The 27,795-nt window shown below is 51.8% G+C and overlaps 9 protein-coding genes across 9 annotated transcripts; 3 read left to right on the plus strand and 6 right to left on the minus strand.

The window, feature by feature from the left end:
• Window positions 1-2,118: 2,118 nt before the first annotated feature.
• On the minus strand, window positions 2,119-3,762 carry ASPSYDRAFT_87578 (F-box protein; the record flags this gene model as incomplete). The annotated part of the gene is made up of 3 exons (XM_040851864.1): window positions 2,119-2,564; window positions 2,633-2,950; window positions 3,033-3,762. The coding sequence occupies 3 exons, from the start codon at window positions 3,760-3,762 to the stop codon at window positions 2,119-2,121; spliced, it is 1,494 nt and encodes a 497-aa protein (XP_040704823.1).
• A 6,336-nt stretch (window positions 3,763-10,098) lies between these two features.
• On the minus strand, window positions 10,099-12,319 carry ASPSYDRAFT_42862 (uncharacterized protein; the record flags this gene model as incomplete). Its single annotated transcript, XM_040846545.1, has 2 exons — window positions 10,258-12,319; window positions 10,099-10,180 (listed from the first exon to the last, which is right to left on the minus strand). A coding segment is annotated over exon 1 (1,663 nt), but the record flags the coding sequence as incomplete, so codon positions are not given.
• A 1,148-nt stretch (window positions 12,320-13,467) lies between these two features.
• On the minus strand, window positions 13,468-15,319 carry ASPSYDRAFT_77314 (putative GABA permease; the record flags this gene model as incomplete). The annotated part of the gene is made up of 5 exons (XM_040850889.1): window positions 13,468-13,850; window positions 13,920-14,762; window positions 14,817-15,049; window positions 15,107-15,167; window positions 15,235-15,319. The coding sequence occupies 5 exons, from the start codon at window positions 15,317-15,319 to the stop codon at window positions 13,468-13,470; spliced, it is 1,605 nt and encodes a 534-aa protein (XP_040704825.1).
• A 535-nt stretch (window positions 15,320-15,854) lies between these two features.
• Window positions 15,855-17,304, plus strand: ASPSYDRAFT_77315 (agmatinase; the record flags this gene model as incomplete). The annotated part of the gene is made up of 3 exons (XM_040850890.1): window positions 15,855-15,986; window positions 16,037-16,163; window positions 16,214-17,304. 3 exons carry the CDS (start codon window positions 15,855-15,857, stop codon window positions 17,203-17,205), a joined length of 1,251 nt encoding a protein of 416 aa, XP_040704826.1. The 3' UTR covers window positions 17,206-17,304.
• A 179-nt stretch (window positions 17,305-17,483) lies between these two features.
• On the plus strand, window positions 17,484-19,581 carry ASPSYDRAFT_130630 (fungal specific transcription factor domain-containing protein; the record flags this gene model as incomplete). The annotated part of the gene is made up of 2 exons (XM_040840563.1): window positions 17,484-17,526; window positions 17,594-19,581. 2 exons carry the CDS (start codon window positions 17,484-17,486, stop codon window positions 19,579-19,581), a joined length of 2,031 nt encoding a protein of 676 aa, XP_040704827.1.
• A 58-nt stretch (window positions 19,582-19,639) lies between these two features.
• ASPSYDRAFT_42864 (NAD-dependent epimerase/dehydratase family protein) lies at window positions 19,640-20,829 on the minus strand. Its single transcript, XM_040846546.1, has one exon. The coding sequence runs from the start codon at window positions 20,805-20,807 to the stop codon at window positions 19,839-19,841; it is 969 nt and encodes a 322-aa protein (XP_040704828.1). The 5' UTR covers window positions 20,808-20,829; the 3' UTR covers window positions 19,640-19,838.
• Window positions 20,830-21,045: 216 nt separating this feature from the next.
• On the minus strand, window positions 21,046-22,778 carry ASPSYDRAFT_29532 (uncharacterized protein; the record flags this gene model as incomplete). Its single annotated transcript, XM_040844660.1, has 4 exons — window positions 21,046-21,898; window positions 21,941-22,055; window positions 22,111-22,406; window positions 22,483-22,778. The coding sequence occupies 4 exons, from the start codon at window positions 22,776-22,778 to the stop codon at window positions 21,046-21,048; spliced, it is 1,560 nt and encodes a 519-aa protein (XP_040704829.1).
• A 628-nt stretch (window positions 22,779-23,406) lies between these two features.
• Window positions 23,407-25,331, minus strand: ASPSYDRAFT_87585 (MFS transporter; the record flags this gene model as incomplete). Its single annotated transcript, XM_040851865.1, has 4 exons — window positions 23,407-24,099; window positions 24,167-24,663; window positions 24,721-24,907; window positions 24,993-25,331. 4 exons carry the CDS (start codon window positions 25,329-25,331, stop codon window positions 23,407-23,409), a joined length of 1,716 nt encoding a protein of 571 aa, XP_040704830.1.
• A 1,086-nt stretch (window positions 25,332-26,417) lies between these two features.
• Window positions 26,418-27,228, plus strand: ASPSYDRAFT_87586 (uncharacterized protein; the record flags this gene model as incomplete). The annotated part of the gene is made up of 3 exons (XM_040851866.1): window positions 26,418-26,423; window positions 26,692-27,112; window positions 27,176-27,228. 3 exons carry the CDS (start codon window positions 26,418-26,420, stop codon window positions 27,226-27,228), a joined length of 480 nt encoding a protein of 159 aa, XP_040704831.1.
• Window positions 27,229-27,795: the final 567 nt, after the last annotated feature.

Genomic DNA, 27,795 nt, shown 5'->3' on the forward strand with positions numbered 1-27,795 from the left:
CAACTGACCTCCAAGTCCCAACACCAGGAGAGTAGGACGTTCCGATCGATGGTTCATACCTGGTGAAGGTGGAAACGATACCCGACCGGCGATAACTCGGTCAAGACGTCCAGAGAGCAGCAGTGGCGTTCCAGAGTAGTGGAATTACCAGTGCTGGCCAGTGTCTACTGATTGTGATTCCAGACCGGGACAAACAAGACAACGTCCAGATCGCAATCCATCCTTCGACGTTGGACGGTGTCCGGTGTATTTCGCTCACATACATTCTTCCATCCACCCAGAGCCCCAAAAACTCCCTAACAGCCTCCATGCATACTCCAGACTTCGTACTCCGCCCCAGCCTCGCCCATGATGCCATCAGCATCCACATTCCTGGTGAGATTATCAACATTCCTCAGCAAACCCAATCCAAGCCTGACACCTGCACGCCACACCCCTCCATCCCCTCCCTCCCCACATTATGAATGTGTCTCAGCCTTTTCGGCGCCCCGTCCTCGCCCTTGAAACGAGCGCACCAGCAAGGTATGCACGGACGGAGTAGCAAGAACTTAGCTTACTCGGAGTAGAGTAGTAGTCTTAAAGTAGCAGAACCCCTAGCCGAACCGAAATATCAATGCTGGTGCCCGAATAAAAAAAAAGGTCCGGGTCCGCTTGCTTATCAACAGAGTAGACTCTGCTGTACTCCGTACAGAGTACGTCAGATAGGGCTACGTAGTAAACGAGGCGCTGCTGCGCTGTCAACCCGTGGCTGTGGCCCGGGCCCGTGGCAGTGCACGGCAGGGTAGGCAATTCTCACTATACTCCGTATTCCATACCATCCATGGATGCCTGCCCGCATTCCACACAGGTCCCTTGCGTCCAGCGAACCCCAGAGCCAGCCAGTAGCCACTGACGACTATGAGTGGTCAGTCGACCATCTAAGATTCCGACCGTTGAACCTCTGAACGAAACTACGAAAGTCAAGATAGTTTACCCTTACCCGGCCCGGACGGATATCTTTCCCAAACGGTAGATATTTGGCGCGCTGAAAGTCGACCGCGTGGTCGTGGTCGTACTCGTATCAAGCTGATTGAACTTGAACATCTCACCTCAGCCACGGCACGGCGCATTACGTAGTTGCGGAGTCGAAACTGCTAAGTATGGACTCTGGACTCTGGAGTAGGCAGCAGCTGGACAGTTTAATTAAACTATCTGACCACCGTTTCAACGTCTAGTCTTGACCGGGACCCGCTCCTCCTGACTTTAAGTCTTTAACTTACTCCCTGTCTTTAATGGATGTCTTACCCTGGAATCTGGATCTCCTCAGCGGATACGCTAGGCTACCCCTGTTCATGGAGTTGGCGACGTTCCTGTCGACTGTCGAGGTTCCTTGGTTCGAGAGGTGGTGGTCGGAGCTTGATTTAGGCAACATAGTAATTCTGAAAACTGATTGGGTTATTTACTAACTATATTAAGGAGTTTTATTAATACTACTGGCGTAGTAATTGGGTGTTCCAAATATATATTTAGGAGTGTGGATAACTATATATCGTGGAGGACAGGGCTTCTAAGTAACTTACCCAACGGTAACTAAGCTATCGGTATTATAATTAGAGACAACAAATCTTGAATATCTACCTAAATAAGTGGACCCTAGGTTCCCATATCCTTCAACCCTACGGAGTACGAAGTACTTCGTCAGACCACTCCTCAAAATCCGGCGGTAAAGGCCGCGTCTCCTCGGACAACCAAGCTCTTGGTGCACCAGCGGCATAGTCGAGGTCATTATTGGAAATAAATTAGCGTCATTAGTTAGTATTATACGGAACAAAAGCCGCGCAATTAACCCGCAGCAGGTTTATATATGCTATAGAATATATATATGCTTTTGGAATCTTAGTGCATATGACCACCGCGATACTGCAGAGGATACTATATATTGGATCGAGTATATAAAAGTCTTGCATAATCAGTTAACTATAACCTAAAATCCAGTTTGGGTTGAGTTGGGTTGGGTCCGGGTTATATTAGGTTTTGACGAAGCCTATATAGACTAATTAGGGATAAGAGAATTAGACCATATATAGGGTTAGTAAAGGCCTAGGGACTAGAGTTAAGTAGCTAAGTAGATTAGGTATTCTATTCATTACAAGATAACTTATTATCTAATATCACAGAGCACTGCGTAAAGCCAGGATCTCTTTTCAGCCAGGGAGTCTCAACAACCAATTGATCCAGGGAAAACCCCCAGGCAACCGCAACCCGTCGGTCCGGCGTATACCCAGACTCAGACTTGAATTTTAAAGACGGCTTAGTCCCAGCTCCGGTAGAGCCACTGCTGAATTTGAATTCAGTGACCGGGGGAAGACAGAGGTTGAAACTTATTGTTTTTAAAAGGGGCATTCGCTGCGCGGCGTACCCAAGCGATATGAACAGACGGTGGAAATACTCAGTGTGCATTACATCGCGGTAGAGCTGGTAGGCTCCGTTCAGCCAAGGGCTCTCAAATATGTCGTCTCCCGTTGCAGGATCGAGGAACTCATCCTCGTCTCCGGTGTCGAGTTCGTAATCAAAAAGCCACTCGCCTATGAACAACGCGTGTTAGATGCATGTACAGAACCAAAACACTAAAATGCAGTAACAGGGCCCCTACCAGATGGAAGGTGTCCCGGCACCGATTCCAAGACTATTGACTCTAGATAAGGCCAGTGGAGGGAGGATATTTCAGAAATAGGGCTGCCGCTGTCGTCTAATGGACAGAGGAAATCCGTATTCATTGACATGCTCGACAGGATAAGCTCTCGTAAATTAGACGAGCAAAGGCGGACACTTGCGGAGAACTCATCGATGTTGCTATTAACAGGCCGGAGATCTAGGGCAGGCAGTGTATTTGACCATGGCTGTTCGAGACCACCCACAAATTCAAGAACCCGCAGGGTCGACGGAAGACATGCAAGTCTGGATGCCACCGCTGTAGATTATTAGATTGTTTCAAGTTCCAACCTGCATCCAAATAGGGGGTTACTGATGGAATGAGCTCCCACTGAACGTACCTTGTCTGCGATCTCGCATATACCATAAATGGTCGGGTCGTGATAAATCCCGCATGTCCAAGTGTAATTGTTGCAAAGTCAGACAGCTCTCTGCAATTTGCATCGCAGTGCCCGCCCATATCAAACCATGCGTCCATTCGAATGATAGCCCGTCAAAGCAGGTAACCAGTGGCAACATTGAAGCGTCTGGAAAACGAGCGCGGTACTGACCAACAACTTGGTCTCCGTCTAGCTCAACTTGCCAGGCATATGCGTCTTCTCTTATTTCTGTATCGGGTTCCAGCCCTTCATCTCGTCCCTGCACGGCCAGGGCCAACGTAAACTTGGGGCTTTTGTCCCAGGTTCTTAGGAATTCGAATAGTGATTTCAGGCCCGTCCAAAAGGCCCGGTCATTTGCTTCCCTAACTGGGTTCTGATCATGATACCCCTCAAGCTTTACTGCTCGGTAGTCTAAAAGCTTATGAGGGATAATAACTGTATATTCCAGGCGCTGGATGAAGGACCGCCGATATTCATTGTGGCCTGAAACAAGATTTCGGAACTGAAGGAGTGATATAACCCCCCTCCGCAGCTTGAGGTCGTCACTCTCTACTTTCATATTGCGATAAATCAGATTCTCAAAAACGGACTGCCATTGGCGACAGACACGGGCACAGACGATAAAGGTTGAGATGTCCGCTTCTAGGTACAAGGCGATGTGCGTCAACAGCTCCGGTGGTAGGCGAGGCATCATGGCCGGTCGAAAGCGCTTTGGAGCTGTGTACGTACAAGGCCTAAAGAATGACCGGCTACGAGGTTGATGTCTGGGGAAAGGCAACAGAATATGAGGTGAAGCTCCCGGAGGAAGAGCAGAATCGTGTGTGTGGCACGTGACTCTTCGAGAGGCACCAAATTCCAATACTGTACTGTTATCCTGAGTTGGTGTCTATATAGAATATATCACCGGATGATAGGATGGGTAGTGTGTGTGCGTGCGTGCGTGCGCGCGCATCGACAAATTTATGTACGTCCTCGCAATACGCTTTCCTCCCCCATGGCAATCAAGTCAGATACCAACATGAGAGCTCGAGGGCGAGAACTGTCGACCACCGGAAACATCGCTTCTTTCTTCTCACGCAGCTCATCAACTCTCGCCGTATCACCACTGCGGCGCGCAACAAGGTCCCAAATCGCATCATTGATTCTGAACCGCGATTTATCCAAGATATCCCATACTCCCCCTGGAATACTCGTAACCCGGCTAGGCTCCGACTCTAAAATAATCTGAAAATCGGACAGACCGGACTCGACGGCATCAGGTCCAAACCGCCGCTCCGCGGTCAGAATCAAGATGCTATCGGGTATCTCTAGATCTCGCGCATGCTTCAGAAAGGTCCTGAGTAATATTTTGTCCTCGTAACCGAGCGCAGCTTCCAGTGGTGTCTCCAGATGTTCACTCTGTTCGTCTTCTCCGCTTGATGAGCTTGTCCTGTCACTATCGAGAACCCGGGGCGCGTTCGCATCTGCACCTCTTTCCAATAGAAACCGAACTACCCTGGGACGTTCCCAGGCTAAAGCGTTGAACAACGGACTGCTGTAATTTTCCACATTGCTGTCAATCTTGGCTCCTCGGTCCAGAAGGAGTTGAACAACTGTGAGGTCGCCAATGCTGCAGGCAATGTGGAGGGCTTTGTAGTTATTGCTGTCATGTCCGATTTCAGGATCGGCGCCCCCATCCAAAAGGCATTGCACTACCGTCTCGAGATCGACGATAGCCGGCTTGTCGCGAGCTCGTTGGCGGAGGTGCTCGTCTGTCAGCACTGTATGGAAACCAGCGAGGGCCGAGATGAGGGGTGTAATGGTTTTTTCTTTATCATAGTCGTCCTGGCTGTCCGCGTTGCTTTTATCTTCCTCATCTTCACTATCTTCCTCGTCGTGCTCATCTTTCTCATCACCTACATCTTCCTCATCACCTACATTTTCCTCATCACCTACATCGTGTTCATCGTACTCACCATCCCCGAAAGTGCACTCGAGCTGATTGACATCCGCACCATGATCGATCAAGAGCTGGACTACCGAAGAATGTAGATTGAACGAAGCGCAGTGAAGTGGAAGTTCGCCATCAGAGTCCGCAGCATTGACGCCGATGCCATGTTCTAGACAATTCATTACAGAACTTTTAGAGCCGCAAGTGGAAGCGAGGGTGAGCGTCTGGCTGCTGGCAGGCACATATTGTAGGATTAGTTCGAATGCGTTGCAGTTGTGCTCTAGTGCTGCCTCAGCAAGAGCGTCGGCGAGTACCTGTTCGCGTTCCTCGTTCGATTCCCGCGAAACCACTTCCAGCAGCAGCTCGAGCATTCCATGTCTGGAAGGTGACCAGGTCCCTGTGGACAGAACCGCGAGTGGGTTTGCAACCAGGGTGGTGGCTGGCCCGGCTGTTACTGTTGCTCCGCGCGATAAGAGGTCATTCACTATCGCAGGGAAGCCATTTCTGCATGCCTCTGATAGAGCTGTTGGGGCCGGATCCTCTGAGTCGGAATGCGAATGGCCATTGGGGTCCGCTCCGCTGTCGAGCAGCAGTCGGACGACTTCCAGATGCCCAGCGCTGGCTGCCGCAATCAGTGGCATCCCGAGAAGATGCTTGATGTCCAGATTCGGGTCTGCGCCTTTGCGCAATAGCTGCTTGACAATACTCACATGTCCCTCTTGACATGCTATATACAACGGAGTACCCCTTCCTGGAGGCGGGTGAAAGCATTTGTGGTGAATGAGAGAATCAACGCGGGCTTCAGCCGCCAGTACGGCAGCGACATGGTCTGCTTTCCCCTTCCAACAAGCGGATACCAGGACTTCTGTTTCCGAGCTTCCAGAGTATCTAATCAAGAGCTCCAAGACATCGGGGTCTTTCAGCTCGACTGCCAGCTGTTGATGGGATGGCTCCGGTGCGGCACCATGGTCCACCAGTATTTTGATTGCTGCTACCTGGCCTCCCTGTATAGCTTGCGTCAGTGCATTTTCCATGTGAAAGCCTGCGTCGTGCCCGCTGTTGGCGCCATTTTGGAGAAGGGTGGTCATCACTTGGGCGTGACCATAGCGTGCGGCGCCGGACAACGCAGTGGTGGTAGTATACCCAAATTCCTGGGTGACGTCCACTCCGTGCTCAATCAAGAGCTTGACACATTCGTGATCACCCGCCGTTGCTGCTACGACGAGGAGATTCCCAAACACGGGCTCATCCGCGCGCTTCCAATTCAAGCTGGACCCGCGGCTGAAGGTGCTCTTGAGCATCGCGCGCATGCCGCGGCTCTTGCGCGCCTGTTGGCCAAAGATCCGGCTGAGGATGAGCCGAAGCAGCGCACGCATGCCGCTGTTCATGACCTTGCGGGCCTCGTCCCTTGAAAATGGATACCCTTCTGAGTCGACGTCTCCGAATCTCGGCTCCAGCACGTGCAGCATCTCGGTTGTCAACAGGCCTTCCTTCGTCCGGGGGATGTCAGCACCTGCTTGAAGCAACCTCAGGACAATACGGAATGAAGATCTTTTCGCTGCTTCCTGGATGAGTATGTCACCACCAGGAACTTCCGCACCGCTTTCCAGTAGCCGCTGGACAACCCCGTCAGTTGCAAAGCGGACGGCCGTGATGATTGATGTTTCTCCTGAGGCGTCCGCAGGATTCGGGTCGCAGCCTTGGTCAAGCAGGAGAAACACAATCCTGTCCTGCTGCTGCTCCGCGGCCGCACTCCGGTCGTCAAACTGGCTCAACTCGGAGAGGCCACTGCGAAGGTTACGGAATCCTTCCAGTGCCGCTTGCAGTGCAGTCCACCATCCGTGATAGATAACTTCGACCATCTTTCGCAGCTTGTCCCGCAAGGGACCTGTTGTTTCGAATTTCAACTCCGTTGTTCCTATTTCGTTATGCGTCATATCTGCCCCGGGGATGAAAAAGGCGATACGTCGTTGCTCTTTAGGATCAACCTCGATGGCCAAGGCACCATCTTCACGCCAGTGCATCACCACCTGCATGTTTTCGCGCATGACGGGTGCCTGGACGTCACCTCCTCCCTGGAGACACACTTGGACGACCTTCTCGTGGCCGTGTCGGGCGGCAGCGATCATTGCACAGGTGATGGCCCAAGGAAAACGTGCAAACCTGGTTCGTAGATGACTGGAATCCAATAAAGTCTTCACGATTGTCAAATTACCATGCGCAGCCGCGCCAATCAGGCAGCGTTCAAGCACAAACTTGCGAGCAAAGTCGATACGCCGTTTGATTTGCTCATTGAGAAACTCAGACAGGACCGCGCCCTGGTTAAAGATTGCTGCGGTGTACGATCCGGTGAAGAGACGATCCTCGTTCAAAAAGTATTCGGAGGCAAGGAGCGGCTTGATTGCGCTGAGTCCGCGCCTGCACGCTGAAGCGCACGCTGGCAGGATGGAGCCCACGCTGCAGCCATGTTCTTCCATCTTTGCAACTGCAAACTGCACCATGTCCTCATTCCCAGTCCATAACGCGGCATTGAGCAAGTCCTCCAATCCTGAGCGGAGAGTATCCGGTGACTTGCTGTCTTGCAGGTCAAGGCAGGCTTCAAGTAATGTCCTAGGCGAACCCTGATCACCTTGTTGCTGTAACAGCCATTTCCATAACGTCTCCTTGCACGCAGTATTTTTATTTGCCCTCGCGCTTCTAATTGAAGAAAGTAAGACCACCAAGAGGTCCTCTGTCGGCTGATGGAAGCAGCGAAGCAGAACGAGGATGGTCTCGGTATTCCCCGAGGATGCAGCAGCTCTAAGAGCAGTTGACCAGGTCTTCTTTTCCATGCCTCCATGTTTCCCCTGCATTAACATCCCAGATATCAACTGCACCATCTGCGCCTGCCCATGCTGGGCTGCGTAGATGAGCTGTCTTCGAAGGTCGATATCGCTTTCAAAAAAGGCTGCTTGTTCGTTTATTAATGCTCGGAAGGAGTGCAGCTGCCCCGAAGTTACTGCAGCCTTGAGGGCTAGTAGCATTGTATGGGCGGAAACATCTGGCCGTATGATCTCTTGACGTATCATATCAATGTCGCCTGTAGCAGCACTCAGCTCGAGAACGCTAATCTCAGTTCCGTCGTCGGTGAACCCGTCTGAATGATCGTCCTCATCGGAACCTCCAGGGTTGGGATCGGTGACGCCGTAGTTGTTATCAGCCGAATTGATCGCCGACGAGGTCTCTCGGCCATCATCATCATCATCAGTTGGGATTTCTAACCACTCGTCGACGTGCAGTCTCTGCTCCCAGGGTCTCACTACACGAGACCCGCTGCCTCGAACAACGTGGAGGAGGGCCGAACCAGCCGCAACCTGATAGCCCCTTTTCAAGAAGACAGCTGCGACCTCTTCATGGCCCCCTTCAATGGCCGCATACAGCGCATCCTTTGACTTTCCGTCTTTATACATATCAGCCCCCCGCTCAAGCAGAAGATCCACGGTGTTTTGATGCCCATAGAATGCAGCCGCCTGGATGGGTGTGCCCCGCGGCGGACCAGCTTGGTCACTGTCAGCGCCTTCGTCAAGCAACAACCTCACGATCTGCGTATGCCCGTGTTGAGCAGCTGCCTGCAGGGCATCCCCTTTGCTCCCGCAGGCGGTTACATCCGCGCCCCAGGCTAGGAGGAGACGGACGGCTGGTTCATTCCCCATCAGACTGGCACTGCGAAGCGCTGAGCCGAACGGGCCCTCTTCGTCCTGGGTTACACCCAGATCATGGAGGAATGAGAGCATATCCACATGTCCTGGTATCGCGGCAACAGCCATAGCATTTTCCGGGAGAGCCTCGGCCCAGTGGGGTTTCGTACGGAGCAGCGAGCGCAGAACGGACACCTGGCCTTGCCGGATTGCGATATGGAGGAGGTGCTTTGTCGAGTCCTTGTTTTTGTTAATGCTATGCTTGTTTGTGAATGGTGCTGCTATCGTCGGCTTCATTAGCCACTCGACGAGCTCGCCAAAACCGGCCTCCACTGACTGGCGGAGGGCAGCGACGTACTCGGCCTCCGTCCAGACTGAAAGAGACTCTTTGGCTAGATAGAGAGCGACAGCCTCCTGTGATCCTCTACATGCAGCCTCGAACGCAGTGGAGAAGGAATTGGCCGAGTGCGATGCCGTGTCGTGGCTCAGGAGTGTCTGGACGACGTTGAGGTGCCCGCGGAACGAAGCAACATTAAGTGGATTGCCAAATGAGCCACACTCAACTGTTAGATCAGCACCATGCGAGAGTAGCTTCGAAACCGTTTCCTGATGGCCGTATAAGCACGCAAGATAAAGCCCAGTATGGCCGGTGTCACTCCGTTGCTCCAGATCGACTTCCAGGAACGAAGCGAACATGTTATCCAGCAAGGTTGGGAGTCCAAATACGCAAGCGACGAACAACGGCGACATCTCGGCACTCAGCAGCGGCTCAAGTTTACTTGAGAGTCTATGGTACGGAGGCAACTCGGCAAGCACGCAGCGAATCCACTCGAGCCAGACAAGGAACGCTGGGCTGATCATGGCTTCAGTTTCGTCCAGTACGAAACGAGCCATATACTGCGATACAGCATTCTGCCTTGCAGAACCCGAAGATGAGCCCCGGACATGCTCGGGCCAGTGAACTGCGGCGTAGTGGTATAGTTCCTTTACGGCTGCTCCATCTACCGAAAACGAGCAGACGTCTAGTTCGGTGTCCGGGCCTGCAATGCACTGGCGAAGGCATACTGTAGCAATCAGTTCATTCGCACATCCCGCAGAAAACAACTCCTGTTGCGCCATAAAGTCCCGCACAGAGGAGTGGCAGAAAACAACAGCATCAAGCGCCGTGTCCATAATAACAAGATTGTGGCAAACATCAATGATGTCGGTTTGCTCCGAAAGCTGGATCTCAGGATCTAGACGCAGGATGGAGCGCATCACGTCCAGAGTGAACGGTCTCCGAGCATAAAGTAGCCACGATAAGACCTGCCGGGCAATTCTCTGGCCTGTGTGGTCCAGTTGAAGGACCGCTTCCAATGTTCGACCGTATATTTGGTCCAGGTCTGCAGAAAGATTTGTGTTCAGCGCGCTGAGGATATCGCGTTCTGTCTTTCTGCGGCACAGGAAGTCGATTTGAAGCCTTACCCAGAGAAACCTAATGCGGGCAATAGTCCGGCCGGTCAGTAAGTCGTAGCCGCGATTAATCTGGATAAAGAATGGATTGGATTGCAACTGACATTTCCCCCGACCCGGCCAACAGCGCTTTTAATGTCCTTTCTATCAGCGTAGACGACACTTTTCCATTAAGAAGACACCGGCTGCGCACCGCAGTCTGCAAGTGATCCTGGACGTATGCCTTGACGTCTGCCCCGTTAAGCGCGGGAGTGACTCTGATCTTCGATACGTCCGCCGACAGGAGAGCCTCTAGATGGGCATTATCGCGACTAGTGATGAGTATCTTCACGACGCTCGCGGACTCGGAAACCAGCCGTTGTAAGCTCTCCACGAGAGTCGCACGATCATGGTCGCGAAGCTCATCAACGGCATCGATCGCTATATAAGCCGGATTCGCCATCGTTATGTCGAGAATCAGCCGGATGGATTCGCCCAGGGCGAGCTCGCGCGGGTCCATCCTTGCCTTTTTCGCCTCCTTCAGCTCGCGGTGATAGATGGAGAGGACGGCTTGGTTGATTGTTCCGTTTTGAGGCCCGACGGCGAGTTGCCGCAGTACACTGCGGATGACATGCTCGGGGGCAGCGCGCTCTGGCTGGGAGGGGGAGTCTGCGCAATAGAAGTAGGCGCATGGCGCTGGGAATGTGGGTGATGATGATGATGCTGGGGTCGGCCTCTGTCTCAGATGGTCAACTGCGGCGGAGAATGTGGTCGACTTGCCACTACCACGCACCCCATGCAAGACTAGAAGCGATGACTCGCTCGATGACTCCCACTGCTGGAATAGTTGGTGGTCCATGAGCCACTGTCCCGACCCTGGGAGTCGCTTGTCGGCGACTGCTCTGTGATGGAGGGCAATAGGGGTGGGCGACAGCCAGTGAAGAAGTTCTGACAGCTTTTTATCCTCCAGCGCCTGCTGCATTGCTCCATTTATATCCAATACTCGGGTAAATCTTCCGCTCAGGTCTTGGAGGGTGCTCGTCGTCCCGGTCGCAAGCTTTGCGACCTGTGTGTCAAGCGCTTGGATAGTCTTTGAGTCAGCCATCGAGGCCAGCTTGAGGACTTCTTTCTCTCGTGCTTCGATGGCGTTGATATCGTCGTTGCTCACGGGTAGCTGCGCAATACTAGAGAGAACGCGCACTGGCTTCATTAGACGGTTGCTTGCATGTGTATATCGGAGCCGATGGCGCTTACCTCCTGTAGGTTTCTTGAAATACCTGACCACTTTCGCAAGTAGGCTCAGCGACTCGGTGTATAGCCCTAGTAACGCTTCTTCGATGACCCCCGACATGTCGCACGGACGATGCAGATACAACTCCTCGAGAACTCTACACCGGGCCGCGATCCTTGCCACGGTCTCAAGAACCGCGACCACGGACCCAAAGACATGGACATCTCCACAGGAAATCGTGAGTAGGAAGCGAAATGCCGCCCACGGGAGAGCAGCGGTCCCAGGGTCATACTGCATGGCTATATCGCCGGCTGTTTTGAATCGGTCTATCCACCCAACTACTTTCTCCAGAACGTCGCGGAGCACGATCACCTTGCCGCTGGAGGTTTTGTACTTCCATTGTTTCCGGATGCACAGCTGTCTCTTAGCCTCGGCGACTTTGAGAACAGCGCCGATGATGTCGAGTTTTTGAGTTGTGACTGATGAGAGGACGTATTTGAGATCGGGCTCGAGCTTGTCCATGGCCTTTTGCCAGCAGCTGTTTGCCGTCGCGGTATGAGTACTGGCGGCTGTTTGTGGTGGCATGACGTTCCGTATTTTGTCACGCTAGGTGCCTTTCTCTGGTTCATGTGTGTGTGTGTGTGTGTGTGTGTGTGTGTGTTGGCAAGCTACTTATATTCATGGACATGGCCACGCCTCTTGGGGAGGGCCGGGGCAAAGGGCACATCCCTGTTAGGATGACTGCATGGACAAGGCTCTCGCCATTCGACTAACCTATGCCCTTGTGCCAGCCAGGATCTGACCATGCACGTTGGCCGAAAGAGCGGTCCGAAGCTGTCAACACAATGCGGTCCCGTAAGGTCTATCGGTACTCCGTTTCACTATCTTGGCTAGATATACATCAGCCTTGTCCGTGGCAATCTGAACAAGGCTGCAACTATAGCCAGAAACCTCACCTTCAAACAATTCCCACCCCCCCTCCCCCCCCCTTTTTTTTTTTTTTCTTCCCGCCCAAGGCTGGAAAAGCCAAGGAATCAGATACTGGCGACGAGGCTGGCGGCTAGCGAATAAAAAAAAAAAGGGAGATGCCAGTCCGTTCCGCTCTCCCATGTCGCGTACATCACAGCCTCGTGTGGTGGCGTTCCACGCCCACCCCAATGCCAAAGCAATACAGGAGAATGGCGACCTTTTTCCCCACCGCGCATGCCTTGAGAGATATATCACCACAAGGCTTATGCTTATCTATGGTTCTATCTTACCTATAATTACACTAGACTTAGTGTCTATTACCCCTAAAAGTAGTAATAAATATGGTTTGACGGGAAGCCCCTGTTTACCACACCCTGTGGTCCGTAGGTGATGGAACTATCTTCGAGTAGACTTAAAAGGCGTAAAGGAAGCCAAGTATTTGTTAGTGGTTGCTGGTTTGGTTGGGATATACTACCGGCTTACCTTCAACTCAGTGCCGAGGAAGCTAGCATGAGTATATGACTGCAAAGTCATCTGGGAAATAACATCAGATATGGATAGTAATGGAAGGGAGGATTCTTGGGAATCATAGTGGTCGTATGCCTATTTAAGGGGTGGCAGGTATCTCAGTAACTAGGCCAAATATAGGCTATTTTCCTAGTTATTTATAGATTTAGTTAATAGCTGTATAAAGTCCAACAGCGGTATTAATAATATTTATATATAATAAAGATACTATAGTTAGTATTAGTAGAAATCTAGATTACTTTACTGCTACTACTTTACTTTACTTTAAGCATCAGTTCCTACCGGGGGGTCCAGATCCACGACCCTCTTCCATAAATAAGCCCAGCTCATATGTTGTAAGCGTCTACTAATAATAATGATGATGGTCTTCATGACAACTGTAAGTGGGATTCTCTCATTTTGTTACTTACTTATATTGCCACTGCCATATCCGAGATAGACGCCTATGGGATATGGTTACTTCCTGCGGTTCTCAGACTACCTACCACCTATGCGCCCGATTCTACTTTTTGCGTGCCTCAACAGCACGTCGAGCCCCCGTAGTAACCTTCCCATTACCCTCCCTCCTAACTCCCTTCGTTGTGTCGTGGTCGCACCATTGTCAAAAACAGATAGAAATGGATCCTTCTGTTAGTTATTCTTCTCCATTTCATCCTTGGCGGCACGAGCAGCATTAACAGCATTAACAGCATCAGGCATCGTATTCTGCCCCTCCAGAAATCTCACAGCACCAGGACCGGTAAAATGTTTCCGGCCAGTCGTAAACCAGGTAACGGTGCTGATCAGACCGATGACACCAATAGCAGCACTAGTATAGTTCATCGAGTGTTGGGTGATGGGGTATGTAGTGGGGAAGTTGAATGTGATGGAAGCAAAGAGCAGAAATACGAGGCCCACGATGTTTAGAGTGATTGAGATGGGGGTCGGGAATGAGAAGGGCCCGTTGAGCTCGACGACGTGACCGGAGAAGAATCCAATTACCCGGCTGAAAAGAACCAGGGCGTAGGACACATCTAATGGTAAGGAATAAGCTTGTGAATTGGGCCTGGATGATTGCTTCAAAGAGCTGGGTGGTCGCTTACAGAATCCTTCAGTTGCAATTGAAACAACAGTCTCGAAGCCAGTAGTGGTGCCAAACTGAATGGCATCAAGAGCGAGCTGTACCACAAGAGTGAGGAGGACGGCATTCACGGGGACCTGGCTTTTTTTCTCAACCTTGCTGAATACCTTGGAGAACGGGAGTCCGCTGTCACGGGCAAAGGCATAGGCGGCGTGAGAGCCCTCGGCAAGAAGATTGTTGCCGGCGACGAAGACAATGACCGTTATCATGCTAGATAAGATACAAGTGGCAGTCTTGCTCCCGGTGGAGTCATATATGATCTGGATCACAGGGACTCTGGTGCTACTATCAGCAGTCGTTGCGATGTCCCCAATGCAGAAGCATAAGGTGAGAAGGAAGACAAGCCCCGTTACAGCGCCCAGAGCGACGGAGAGAACGATAGCCCTGGGCGCTTCTTTGGACGGGGACTTCATCTCCTCCGTCATGTGCGAAGGGGCGTCATAGCAGCACATGCCAAAGCAGGACTGCAGAATGCCGATGATGGAAGCCATCCCACTGCCCCAGCCAGTCATGTTTTGGAAGTCCGAGAAGACGAAAGCGGTGGACTGCTTGTGGTTGTTGGTTGCAAGGAGTACAATGGTTATTATGATAAAGGAGGCGACATTCCAACAGAGCATGATCTTTGAGAGCCGGTGGAGCAGGTGAGAGCCCCAGATGTTGACGGCCGTTGACAACAGGGCAGCGAGGTAGGCCACCAAGACTATCTGCCATCTTTGGATGGTATAGTCCTGGAATATCAAGTTTGCCATTCCGAGCACGAAGTTGGAAGCCACGGAGTTATTCGTGGCACCCATTGCCAGGATACCTGACTCGACGTCAGCCAGCACGTTCTGCAGCGAGTTGGATTACTCGGGCATACCAATAAGCATGAACCAACCAGTCACATAAGAGAGACCGCGACCAAGCTGTCGAGGAGCAAGGACAGCAACCCAGGAGTATTGCCCGCCTGCTACGGGGTACATCGAACACATTTCGGCCATGGGAAGGGCAACTGTAAGAGTCACGATACTCACGCCGATGAAACTAAAGACCATCACTGGTGGGCCACCCGAGGTCACGCCCACGGTGAACACGCCGCTCAAGGCCGTCCATCTAGATAGGTAGACACTTGGTAAATGCGTCATTTCCTTCTTGGGAGGCAGTTCTTACGATGTCATAACGCTGAAGCTGAAACCAATCATAGACAGAAGACTGAAAGAGCGCTTAAGCTCTGTAGCAGGCAAGATATCAGAAATGGTCGATGGTTAGACAATGGTACTCTTGAGGCAAAGTCTCACCTTGCTCGTAGCCCAAGTTTCCAAGGCGCGCATCTTCACTGGTAATGCCGTCAAATGCCGGCGAGATCTCGTCCTGAGTCGACATGGTTGCGATAGAGTCGTATATGTTTAGATATAGATATATGTTCAGACATAGAGTGCTAGGTGACTAGAAGGCTGCTTTTAAGACTCGGTGTGCGGGTGCCTCTTGCCTCCTCCCCATGCTATGGCTGAGTCCAGGCAGTAAGCATGCTAGATGGACGCTCTCGCGGCCGATAGGGCTGTGTTTGGCCGGTGATGTTGAGGCCCGAACGGCGACACGGTTCGCTCTCTATTTTTCGGGGCCGAGCGGGTTAATGATTGTTTATTGGATGTTCGGGGCCGAGCTTAAGTTCAAGCAATTGTCTTGACAAGCTCGGTGGAGCTGCGATTGGTCCGTGAGCGAAGAGGCGACCGAGAGACGCAGATGCACCCTTCCCTCTTAGGGCATTGCCTTGACTTTATCTACAGCCGGCCCCGAGGATCCTTTGGCAGCAAGATGCGGTGACAGCATTAGCAAGACCCCGGGCTATAATAAATACCACCCTGGTGCCTTGCCAGTACTCATGGTCCGAAAACTCACATCCAATCCGTTCGTAATAATGCCTGCATTCAAGTCTCTGCTCAGCGCGCTGGCCCTGGCTGGCTGGACCGTGGCATGCGCTCACGATCACGACGGCGAGGTCGTGCCCGAACACAAGCGCGCAGAGCTGCTGGAAAAATGGGACCAGGAGGTATATATCCCTGAGAAAAATTCGTGCAATTCCTGCTAACGCTCTCCCAGTGGGCTTTCTCTGGAATTGCTAGCTTCGCCCACCTGCCGCCGGTCAAGTGCTTGGTCGAGCCGGACGAGCAATACGATATCGCCGTCATCGGCGCGCCATTCGACACGGCCGTCACCTACCGACCAGGCATGAATACGCACTGGTATCGCTGAGTTGTTATGTTAACTATTTAGTAGGTGCTCGGTTTGGGCCACGAGCCATCCGCGCCGCCAGTGCGCGTCAGATCCCCGGGAACTCCTACAACACACGCGCCGGAATCAACCCATACAGATCATGGGCCAAAATCACCGACTGCGGGGACATCCCGATCTCGCCGTTCGATAATGCAGTGGCAGAGCGGCAGATGTACGAGGCCTTCCTGGAGCTGGGCTCACGCGAGGCAGCGAACGTGCCCCCCAAGGCCAACGACGACAAGAGCAGCATTGGATCCAGACACCCCAAGCTCGTTACTCTCGGCGGCGACCACAGCGTCGCGCTGCCTGCACTGCGGGCCCTGTACCAGATCTACCAGAAGCCGATCACGGTGCTGCACTTCGACGCCCACCTGGATACCTGGAATCCGGTGCGGTTCTCGGCGTTCTGGCAGAGTGAGCAGTCGCAGTTCAACCACGGCAGTTTCTTCTACACAGCTGGGCGCGAAGGCCTGATCTGCAACTCGACCTCGGCGCACGCAGGGCTACGGACGCGGCTATCGGGCGTGGATGCGAGTGACTATACCAATCCTGGGCCGGAGCAGGGCTTCATGCGCGTGCATGCAGATGATATCGACGAACTTGGGCCTCTGGGTATTGTTGACGCCATTATTAACCGAGTCGGTCTTGACCCGCAGCAGCCCGTGTATTTATCGATTGACATTGACGTGCTGGACCCCGGCACAGCCCCGGGTACAGGCACCCCGGAGCCTGGTGGTTGGACGACGCGCGAGTTCGTCCGCATCCTGCGCGGCCTCGAGGGGCTGAACCTCGTGGGTGCGGACATTGTTGAGGTTTCGCCGGCCTATGATAACAAGGGCGAAACTACCGCTCTGGCCGCCGCTCAGGTCGCATTTGAGGTGATCACCAGCATGGTCAAGTCCGGAGTCACGGAAGATCTGGGCGGATGGTATGGCCGGCGGAATGAGGCGAAGGTCCAGGCCAAGTCAGGCGAAGCAGTGAAGGATGAGCTGTAGATACATTGTTTAGATAGACTTAAGATCCACATACAGTAGCGCTGGCATGGCAAGGGCATCAATTAAAACGTTGTTGCTCCCCGCACTGGTGGAGCCTGCCACTGATAGATTGACTAAAAGAAACTCTGATAGTTTGACTAAATTCGTGAGTGATCGCGTCCCCATAAATCTTCGCCTCCAAGTCTCCAACTCCAAGTCTCCAACCCGATGAACCAGGTCCAAGATGCCTGCCTGTGACAGCTGCTATCGACGGAAGGTCCGGTGTTTGCCGCAGGAAAATGGAATCTGTCGAGGCTGCAGTCGGACAGGCATTCAATGCACGTTAGTAGCTGCCGGCCCTGTGTGCAGCTCACCTCCTAACTCGGCTCTTCTAGATACGCTTTGGCAGGGAGTCGGTCGCACGGCAAAAGGGCCCCGAGATCTCGCGGCAGGCGTCATCCTCGTGGTTGTTCAACTCGCCTTAATACACAAGTTCCCATTCAGCCTGCTCTGCCCTTGGAGCTGCCGAACCGCCATCCCATAGATGCTGCTTCAGAAACAACAAGAGGCGCAAGCAGGTCTCAAGAGGAAGTCTCTAATTCAGCCGACGACACTGCGGCTCGAAGCACTCTGGCAACCTTCTTTCATGACGGCCTACAGACTCATTTACAATGCCCTGCACTGGAGCTTGATAATCCACGGATTGCCTACGTAGGGACGGCCACCTCGAATATCGTCCACCTCTTCGTGAATCTCACCAGCGATGATGCCGTCACGACCCACCTTCACGTTCCATTCCCATCCATCAGGCCATGTCTGCCATGGAAACCAGATTTCACACGGCCAGATCGCCAATGGTATACTCGCATCGACGAGGAGCTGTCCAAACTACCACCAAAACCTCTTCGGGACGCCATCGTCAAGGCGTACTTTCAAAAGATCCATCCTGGCTTTCCGATTGTAGACGAGAAGGAGTTCAAACGGCAGTATGAAGATCCTGAGCATCTCCCTCCGTTACTGATCTTGCAATCGGTATTACTTGCAGGCGCACATGTCTGCGACGATCCCGCGATTAGCCAGGATAGGTTCGCCTTCCAGAGTCTGTTATATAAACGAGCGACAACTCTCTTCAATTTGAGGCATGAAAACGACCGTGTTACCCTGGTGCAAAGCTGCTTGTTGTTCGCATGGTTCCCTGATGGCGCAGACGATGTCAGTGCCAACGCGTACTACTGGGTCGGGGTTGGTATCAGAATCGCATATGGCTTGGGCATGCATCGGGATTTGAGTCAGGGCGCCGTGTCCAGAATGACTGCCAGCGAGAGACGCCGCTTCAGGCGCATCTGGTGGGCTTTTGTTCAACTAGATGTCCTATCAAGTCTACACCACGGACGACCGACTATGATATCACCGGATAGCTACGACCAGCCCCTTCCCACAGAAGATGACTATATTGATGTCCTGGGAGATGGTTTCTCAGATCTCAACGTGCAGTTCTGCATACAACAGGCTGGGCTATGCCAAATATTGATTGAGATCATCCAGCTCATGAGCCCCGGTGCTATTAAACGCTTTTCTAGAGGAACTCAATCATTCCAGGCCGCCGTCTCAGAGACCGAGGCGTCCCTATTGTCCTGGTATATGGACCTACCGCCGCTATTGTCCGTCACCGGAACACGCAATACATCCTTCTGGAGCTACCATTTGCAAATCCACTACAACTTCGCATTGCTAGTTCTGCATCGCGCGGTGGACGCACTTCCCAGCGGAATCGCGTCACCAGAGCAACGAACCAAGTCCCAGCAAATTTGCCCTGCCGTAACCACATCTCTCCTAGAATTGTTCGAGGGCGCGATCACAAGCGGAGACATCTGCTCGCTTTGGTTCAGCTCCGTCTCCGTACTATTCGCCGCCTCGATCAGTATCGCCTCCGAATTGGATTTGGATTTCTGTGCACAGCAGCACCGTCCAACCGTCCTCACTCTCCAGACACACAGGAAGCTCGAACGCGTACTACGATTGCTCCACGAGGTCGCCAGCTACTGGCCAGTCGCTGATGCTGTGCACAAGATATTCAGCAGTATAATATCTGCCAGCTCGATGCCGAAATTGAAGACCATCCGCAGTCAGCTCGCCCAGCAAACGTCGCCGACCATCGTGCGTAGTCAAGAAGCTGAAACCGCTGCTGATGGGTTAGCCATTGGCAGCCCGCCTCCCCCGCCCCCCGACCTTACACCCAGTTACGGAACTTCGACGTTCAGTCCGAGTCATATAGGCGCCGACTCTGGGCCTGATCTGCTTTCGTGGCCGGGTTGGCAGGATATATTAGGGACCGGGAGTGTGCCTGTCTATGCCACGGAGCCGCTTCCCAGCGAGTATGGCTGGCCTTCGCTGTAGGTGGAGCTGCGGGTACACGTTCCCGCGCAATCCCTCTATTTTGCCTGTCTTGGTTGGGGTTATGGAACGGCTCAAATTGATGTGCAAAGAAATCATTGGTCTCTAAATCGGTGGTATGTTTTTCAGAGGCTAATCCTCAAACCAAACGGGAAGCATCACGTGCGGCCCAAACCCTAAGTGTCCCGCGCCTTTTTTTGTTTACTTATGATAATAGTTCTTGGATAGATATTGATTAGCAGGTACCGGGCTAGAATATTTTACCCCAGTGCAGCCTCCCAAGCACGAATATACACAGCCATATTCAAAACAAACTCCGTCCGCTTGGGATACCAGCCCAGCACAGCCCGAGCCCTACCTCCCTCAGAATTCCCCGCCGTACTCATCGCCTCAAGCATGACATCCCCCTTGGTCCCTGTATACTCCACCTCGGCCGTAACGCCTAGGCTAGATTTCGCTGCCTCGACGATATCCCGCACCCCGACTGTCTCAGTAACCAGATCAAACACAGGCCATGTCCCCAGCTCCCCATGGACACGGTCGATAGCAGCATGAAGTCCAGCCGCGGTATCGGTAATATGCACACACGACGGACGCGCTGTAGTATCAGCAGGAATCTGAATAACTTCGGTGCTCCCACTTCGCTTCGCATCAAGAATCGGTTCCCACCAGGGGGTCCAAATCCACGACCCCCGTCCGTAAATAAGCCCGGGTCGTATAATCGCAACCTCGAGCACATCTCTCGAGGCAAGAATAGCCTGTTCCTGAGCTGCGCGCCACGAAACAATCCGCGGGGGTTTCCCCGTTGACAGCGCGCTATCAACAGGGGAAAGATCACTGACTAGCTCCGTCGTAGACCCGTGAACCCATATCCCAGAGGTGTAGACAAACCCAAGCTTAGGACCGACAATACCCTCTTTAGCGAGGTCGCTGGCGCGTCTTTCTGCGGCGGTTTTCACCCCTTCTAGGACTTTACCGCCTTGCTGGTGTGTTGAGGTGGCGTCCACGACGATGTCGATGAGATTGTCGAGGATTGCGGAGCTGAGGGAGTTTGGGTCTGTGATGTCTGTGGCTGCGTCGAGCGGGGTGATTTCGTTTTGGAGGAGGAGGTTGGCCTTTTCGGGGCTGCGGGCTGTGCCCCAGACTCTGTAGTTACCTGAGGAGACGAGGGACTGGCCTGTCGCGAGGCCGATGTAGCCTGAGCCGCCGAGGATGAGGACGTTTGGCATGGTAGAGAGAAGCTTACAGAGCACAGTAGGGATGGAGTTAGATTGAACTGGGGAAGGCCTTATATATGTGTTTTCCGGATATAACGGAGTACGCTAACTCCGCCCGGTTCTACTACTGCTGTATCTGATATTCTTCCTATTTGCTGCCAATGCGGGGTATGCGCGGGGCACCTTTAATGAGATAACTATATTGCGACTATTAACAATTAATAAGGATCATTAACTATACATACAACTTTCACTCGTCACCATCCTTCAGAATATCCTCCCACCACAACCCCGTAAACGGCTCTACATCCCTCTCACAAACCGTCCCCTCCTCAGGAAGCGTCCCGTCCCTCCAAAACGCCGTCGTCTTCTCAAGCAGACACAAACTCGGTACATTGGTCGAGGTATGCCCATTCCCATTAACCTCAAGCACGACACTCCCCTCAAACCCAGCACTGACATTATGCGCCGACCTCAGCGGCGAGTGCGAGTCCAGCGTGTTCCCAATAAGCAACACCGGAGTCTTAGTCTCTGCCGTGAACGGCCCGCGGTATGTCTCCTTCGGCTCGATCTGCCACTGCTGACAGCCGATGTAGGACCCGACTGAATTATCCCCGGCTACGCGGCTCGTGCTATACAGTTTCCGAACTGTAGGCATGAATTCATGCAGCGAGCCGCCGCGCACCTGGTTATCACTGCAGTAGATCCCCGTAAGAGCCATAAACGCCGTTCTGGTCGCTTCGCGCAGGTCCGGATTCGTGCTGAATACCGCGGCTGTGGTCTGCAGGATCTCTTCTAGGTCCTCGTACTCGACGCCGAAGAGGAGATGGTCGAGCAGCATGGTGAAGACCGGCCAGCCTTGCATTCCGGATACGGTTCCCATGATGTACCCCTTTAGCCCCGGGTAGTCGATTAGCATTGGGCCGATGGTGGTAGGATGGAGCTTGAGACGGTCGAGAAGTTGGAATGTTATTTGTTCTAGGGCTGCTGCTGTTTTGTTGTGTGCTGCCAGGGGACACAGCTTTGGGCCGGCTTTGACGCAGTGGGCGAAGATGTCGGAGAAGGCGGCGTCGGAGTCGGCCCATTCTTCGATGTTGCTGTGGCTGTTAGCTTTCTCGTTCAAGGAGTAATTGAGAAAAAATTACCCAGCTGTATGGTAGTACTCGTGCGGATTCATCACGCCGTCCAGGATAACCTTGTCCATTCGATCCGGGAACATGGAGGCCACTGTTGCGCCTAGAATAGTTCCATACGAGAACCCTAACCAGAAGTCAGTAAGTCAGTACTTCATAGCCTAAATACTACAAAAGCATACCCCAGTATCGAAGCAGTCCGTCCTCTTCAAGGGCATCCACAATCTGCATCATATCCCTAGCCACAAACGCCGTCGTCAAGACGGATCCGATCTTCGACGCATTCTGCGCGCATAGCTCGGCGTTGATGGTCCCACGCGCCCAGAGCCCCCCTAGAGTCCCCTCGGAGCTATTCCCGGGTACAACCCCCTTGTACATTTCATAGCGATCGATCTCGCCCTGGGTACACTCGAACGGGATGGTTTTTACCGTCCCCCGTGTGTCGAATGAGATAATGTCGTGCTCGCCGCCGGTCAACCTATCTTCTTAGTCTCGAGTATCAAGAAAGGAAAAAAAGAAAAAATAAAGAAAGAAAGATAAAAAAGGAGACATACGCAAGAAGAGGAGAAGCAAGTCCCACGATCCCCGCCCGTCCAGGCTGTCCCGGTCCGCCGGGGTTAGCGAGGATACTCCCCTTTGAGCCCAGCGGTGCAGGGATCTTGATGAGCTGGAGAGCAAGGGTTTCAGTGGAGTTGGAACTGGTGTAGTCGAAGGGGACATCTAGAGTTGCGCATTGCAGGGACGGCTCGCCCTCGCATGGTGACCAGTTGATTTTGGCAGATGCTACACTTGGTAAAAGCGCGGCTGGAAGGAGGAATTGCAGGAGCTGCGCCAACCGTAGAGAACGCATTTTGTGATGTTTCTGTGGATGAACTGTAGCTTTGATGCTGGACCATGTTCATATTTATCTGCGGCTCCCGCTGGCTGCCAAGTGTATTCATGGCAATGCATTCCATGGCATATCATCATATGTATACATGCAGGTCAATGGCGGCGTATATCGCCCGAAGCGGATATGAGCTGTTGAGTATAGTTCACCGTTGGGAACGATCCTACCAAATATGGGGTAGGCTTTGCTATCTTGGTGGACTGGAGCCTGCCGGCAGATCTTGGCGACTGGGCATGACGCGCTCTGGCCCAGCTGGTCTGGGCGAATCCAATAATGATGGACGAGACATCGCGTGAACGAAGATCATCGGGCGCAGAATTAGCGAGCGCCTGGTATCACCGAATCGAGCACTGCATCGCCAACCCCAGTTACGTACAGATCGATGCCGAGAAGACTATGCCCAGCCTTTGGTGCTAAATGTTTGTGGTCTGGATATGTTGTACTTCTGGCCAACGCAGGCATGCATATAATAACTGTTCGATCATTCTCTATTTGATAACTCATTGCTGTAGAGAATGGTTGTGCTGACTGGCATCTTGATTAGGGCTTTCCGTCCGTCTAAATAGTAATTTACGCCGAATCGCTGGCATCAGATATCATGGCGAGCATACTTACTCGCCATTCTAATACGCTTTCCAAAGACGTACAAGACAAACGGATAAGGAACAAAGAGCACAGACAAGCAGCCCAGGAGTGTACACGCCCAGCCCACGCCGAGGTTATGAAACATGGCAGTAGCGAACAGCGGAAAGCCTGCTCCAAACGAGGATCGCATGAAGTCATTTCCTGCCAGGGCGGAGGCTGCGTATTTCGGATACGCGTGCGCCAGGTAGGTAAAGATGCTGTTGAAAATGAGGCAGCCGCCGACGGCAAAGAGCATGGAGGCTATGATGGGGACAATCCAGTGGATGGAGGCGAAGTTGCCTGTCCAGCCAAACCAGAACAAGGAGATGGGGAGTGCAAATGCGCCGACACAGGCAGGCGGAAGTTGGTATTCTGGTTTGATGTTCCAGTTTTCGTCAAAGTGTTTGGATTGGTACTTCCACTTCCAGTAGAAGTAGGCAGGGATCGTAATGCAGCAGGTAGATACCAGGATTCCTAGGAAGGCTAGGCCGGTTTGGCCGGGGTTGAAGCCATGGATTTCACCAAATACAATTGGGAAAGCCTCGAACCAGATGTACAGGATTCCGTATATGAGAGAGATGTACAAGTTCATAAGGAGTACGACGGGCTCCAAGAAGCATAATTGGAACGGTCTGACAAGCGCCTCGAATAGAACCCCCTACCAAATAGTCGTTAATAGTGTACGAGAGATATCATGGGTATAAGATAATCTCAAGAGTACTAACCTTCGGGTCCAGTTGCCTGAGGTCTATCTCTGACTCAGACATGTACTCGGGGTTGCCAGTGATTCTTCTAATCCGTCGGGCCCGGCGACACAAAATATTAGGGGCATAGGTCTCTGGCAGAAGGAAAAACAAAATGACAAGAGTGAATCCAGAGACCCAAAGTAACTGCCAGATGGTCCAAGTCCATCCCTTAGCCGAGGCTGCGAACCCGCCGACAAGCGGCCCTAGGACAGGCGCCGAAATGGCAAAACATCCCCAGATGCCTATCATGTAGTCACGGGCTTTGGGGTTCCAAATATCACCCATGGATGCAGCTCCGGTCGCAAGACAAGGGGAGCCAATAAAACCCGTGAGGAATCGAAATGCAAGAAGCATTCCAAAGTTTTTGGCATAGATAACAGCAAACTGGAAGAAGACAAAGACAACCAGTGTGAGGACATAGGTCGGGCTTCTACCAATGTTGGGCAGTTCTGACAGCGGAGACCAGACCATCGGGCCTACTACACTGTTAGATATTCACTTCCGGGCCTAGTAGAAGGAACGAATATGCATACCGAGGCCGTACCCGAGAACAAAAAGAGTGAGGCCAAGGACGGCCGCGACTCTACTCACTCCAAACTGCTCCGAAACGCCAGGGATACCCGGAGTGTAAATGGCAGAGCCGATATAAATGGCAAACGTGAGCAGCCATATCTCACAACTGACAAGGAATTTCTTCCTGGTACTCCAGTTTTGAGGATTCTAGGTACTTCTATCAGCTTTTCCTCTTGGCAGCGATAACCATGAATATCAAGCAGCCCTCCCTCCACTTCGGGAACAGCCATACCTCACTATCGTTTGCTCCTCGCCAATCCACAACAATAGCACCTTCCCCCGACCCAGTTCCTGGCCGAATGCCACACTCGCTTCCATTGCGAGTCGGCTGCCAAGAATTACGCCGCGTCACTCGGGAAGCCTGCGACATGACGCTGTATAAACCCCAGGTCTCATCTTCCACTGCACTCTCTGTGGGTGACGGTGGCGTCTCTTCATCTTTGACTTGCGGTGGCGCTTTTCGACACTGCTGGCAAGTAACTTGGTCTACCTCTTCGGGGTACTTAAGAAATCGAGACTTCGTCGACAAGCGAACCAGCTTGCCAAACGCGGAGTCACGAATTGTCTCCATGGATGTGCTGTTCCGCTTATCACCGAAGGTAGTGGATATCGTGGAGGAAAAGTTAATTTAGCACAGCCTTGCCTAGTTACTTCGGGGGCTTTGCAAGCGGCGCATCTTAAATAACTATAGAGCTACACCAACATGGCGTCATGACATTCTGCGGCGGCAAATCCGTAATTCCGTATATCCGGAGGAGCATAGCTACGCTGATGAATGGAAAATGGTTGAATAAAGAATGGTAAGCCTGGGTTTACTTAACTGGCTTACGCGGATGGTCGAATGTTAGAATCATCTTCATTGTGACCGAGACCTGAATTGGTGGGCACAAATCTCCTCAAATTAAATACATACATTATTCATGGCGGACAATGTTGCGGATCCCTAGATATCTACCACCAGAAGTAGCTAATAGAAGTTACGGTACTTATTCCAATAATTATAATAAAAATATAAATATTGTGAAAATTCATGCGTCCTACTCTTCACACACGCCCTAGGCCACTGTATCCGCAATAGTCATCTAATTGCCGACGAGTACGCAACCAGCTCATTTCGGGCCTTGCCCATAACTCTTATCTTAACTATATTCTCTAGTCTATAAAGAAGAGAATAGATACTCTAGATAATTTAATTGTATTTAAATAAATCTATTAGAAAGTACACCTAATATCTAAATATTAGATTAGTGTACCAGGCTCTTGTCTAACTTGGCTAAAGTTTCCTCCTGGAGCTCCTCAACTAGTATTAATATACAAGACTAAGTAAATATCCACCTCACCATGACAGCGGAATCAGTGCTTCTGCCAGAGCTCCTCCGCATCAGCATCTCTGAACTTCTCAATCCCCCTTCTCGACCCGATCAGCCCAGCTTCAGCACTTTGTTTATCTGCACTAAATGAAGTTCATAGATCTATTTACTATTCTACCCTGGTACAAAGCCCTACAATTATTGCGAGCCTCTGGGTCTTTACCCAGGTACGAGCTTGTACCTAATATCTTTCTCCTAGACTACCAAGCCTATCCATAACCCTAATACTAAAGGGTAATAAAAGTTGACATCCTGTTCCAGAATAGTAGACGTTTCTACGCAACAGAATGGATGTAAGATCCGGCAGCTAGATTGCGAAGGCCGAGAATCAATCGCTTCTATAAGACGCTTAAAAGCAGCGGTTGCCCTTCCTATGTCTGTTTTTTAATCCAAGGTATTACTACCTAGTCTCTGGCGTCCCCTAACGAGTGGTAATTTGCCGTGTGCAAAAATTCGGGCGGACGTCCATGTTTATATCTCTACCTAATTTCTGTTTTCTCTATAATATTACTTCCCCTAAATATTCCTATCTAAATATTTAGTCTTTTCTAACTAAAACAGTACCATTTTAATATATATTTTAAAGTTTTTGCCCATCAGTACTCTTACCGCATCCCCTACACAGAAGACTGGGGCAATCAAAGCTATGCTGAACGGTATATCGGCACGACCTCCTACATTGATGAGTATGTTGGAAACGACGCCGCCAAACTGAGCATTCAATTTGTCCACCCGGAATCCCTTGGTTTCAACACCACTGCTTGGCCCGAGCTGGGCATTGAGACCATCGTCATTGGCAAAGTCATGATTGGTAACTATCCTACCACTGAGTTCGACGATACCTCCTACCTGATGCACCAGGTTCGCCGAATGCCCAGTGGTTATCGTGAGCTGCGGTCGCGTTTCTTCATCGCAGCTAGCAACCATAGCACCGCCCAGCTTGGCCACGACCTAGCAGTGCACTGCAACATTGAAATGACTCGTAAGCTCTGCGCTCTCTAGCCGTTTTGAGGAGGAACCTCGTGCTAACAATTAACACCTTCAGACCTGGGTGCTTTCCTCCCAGCTATCTTCCGGGAGTTTAAAAACACCCTGTAAAGGTTCGACAAAGATTTTTTGCATTGATTCGTGTGAACATCCACGAAACTTGGAGCAGCGAATATCCCAGCACATATGTACGAAATATGTGGACTGAGGTTACATCCTGTGGATCTCAATGTGTTCCATGCGAATTTCAACTTGTTCGTGGCTTTGGCGGTCGTGACACATTGCTTAGTAGTTGCTGGAGTCCTGGCATCTTCCGGTGCCTTACATATTCTTTATATAAAGAAAAAAAAAAAAAAAAGAGGTGAAGCAAAAACATACAACAGCTGGGATTCGCATGTGGTCACCCACCATACTACTAACCAGCCGGCGTGTGGCTTAAGTACGGCTGAGCGGACGGGAAGCCCTGTTTTCCACACCCTGTGGTCGTATGTACTTGCTGTATCCAAATATGGGATTATACAGGAATAACTGATATGATTTATAGGCTGTATTCTATATTGCTCAAAAAGAATGGCTGACAAGTTATACATACTCTATGCAAGTATAAAATAAGAGAGTTCTGGGGTGGAGAGTGGAGCCCGTGGAGCCAGGAACAGATTTATATACCGATACCCGAAC

This window comes from Aspergillus sydowii (assembly GCF_001890705.1).
Source record: "Aspergillus sydowii CBS 593.65 unplaced genomic scaffold ASPSYscaffold_3, whole genome shotgun sequence".
In the NCBI taxonomy this organism is placed as follows: Eukaryota; Fungi; Ascomycota; class Eurotiomycetes; order Eurotiales; family Aspergillaceae; genus Aspergillus; species Aspergillus sydowii.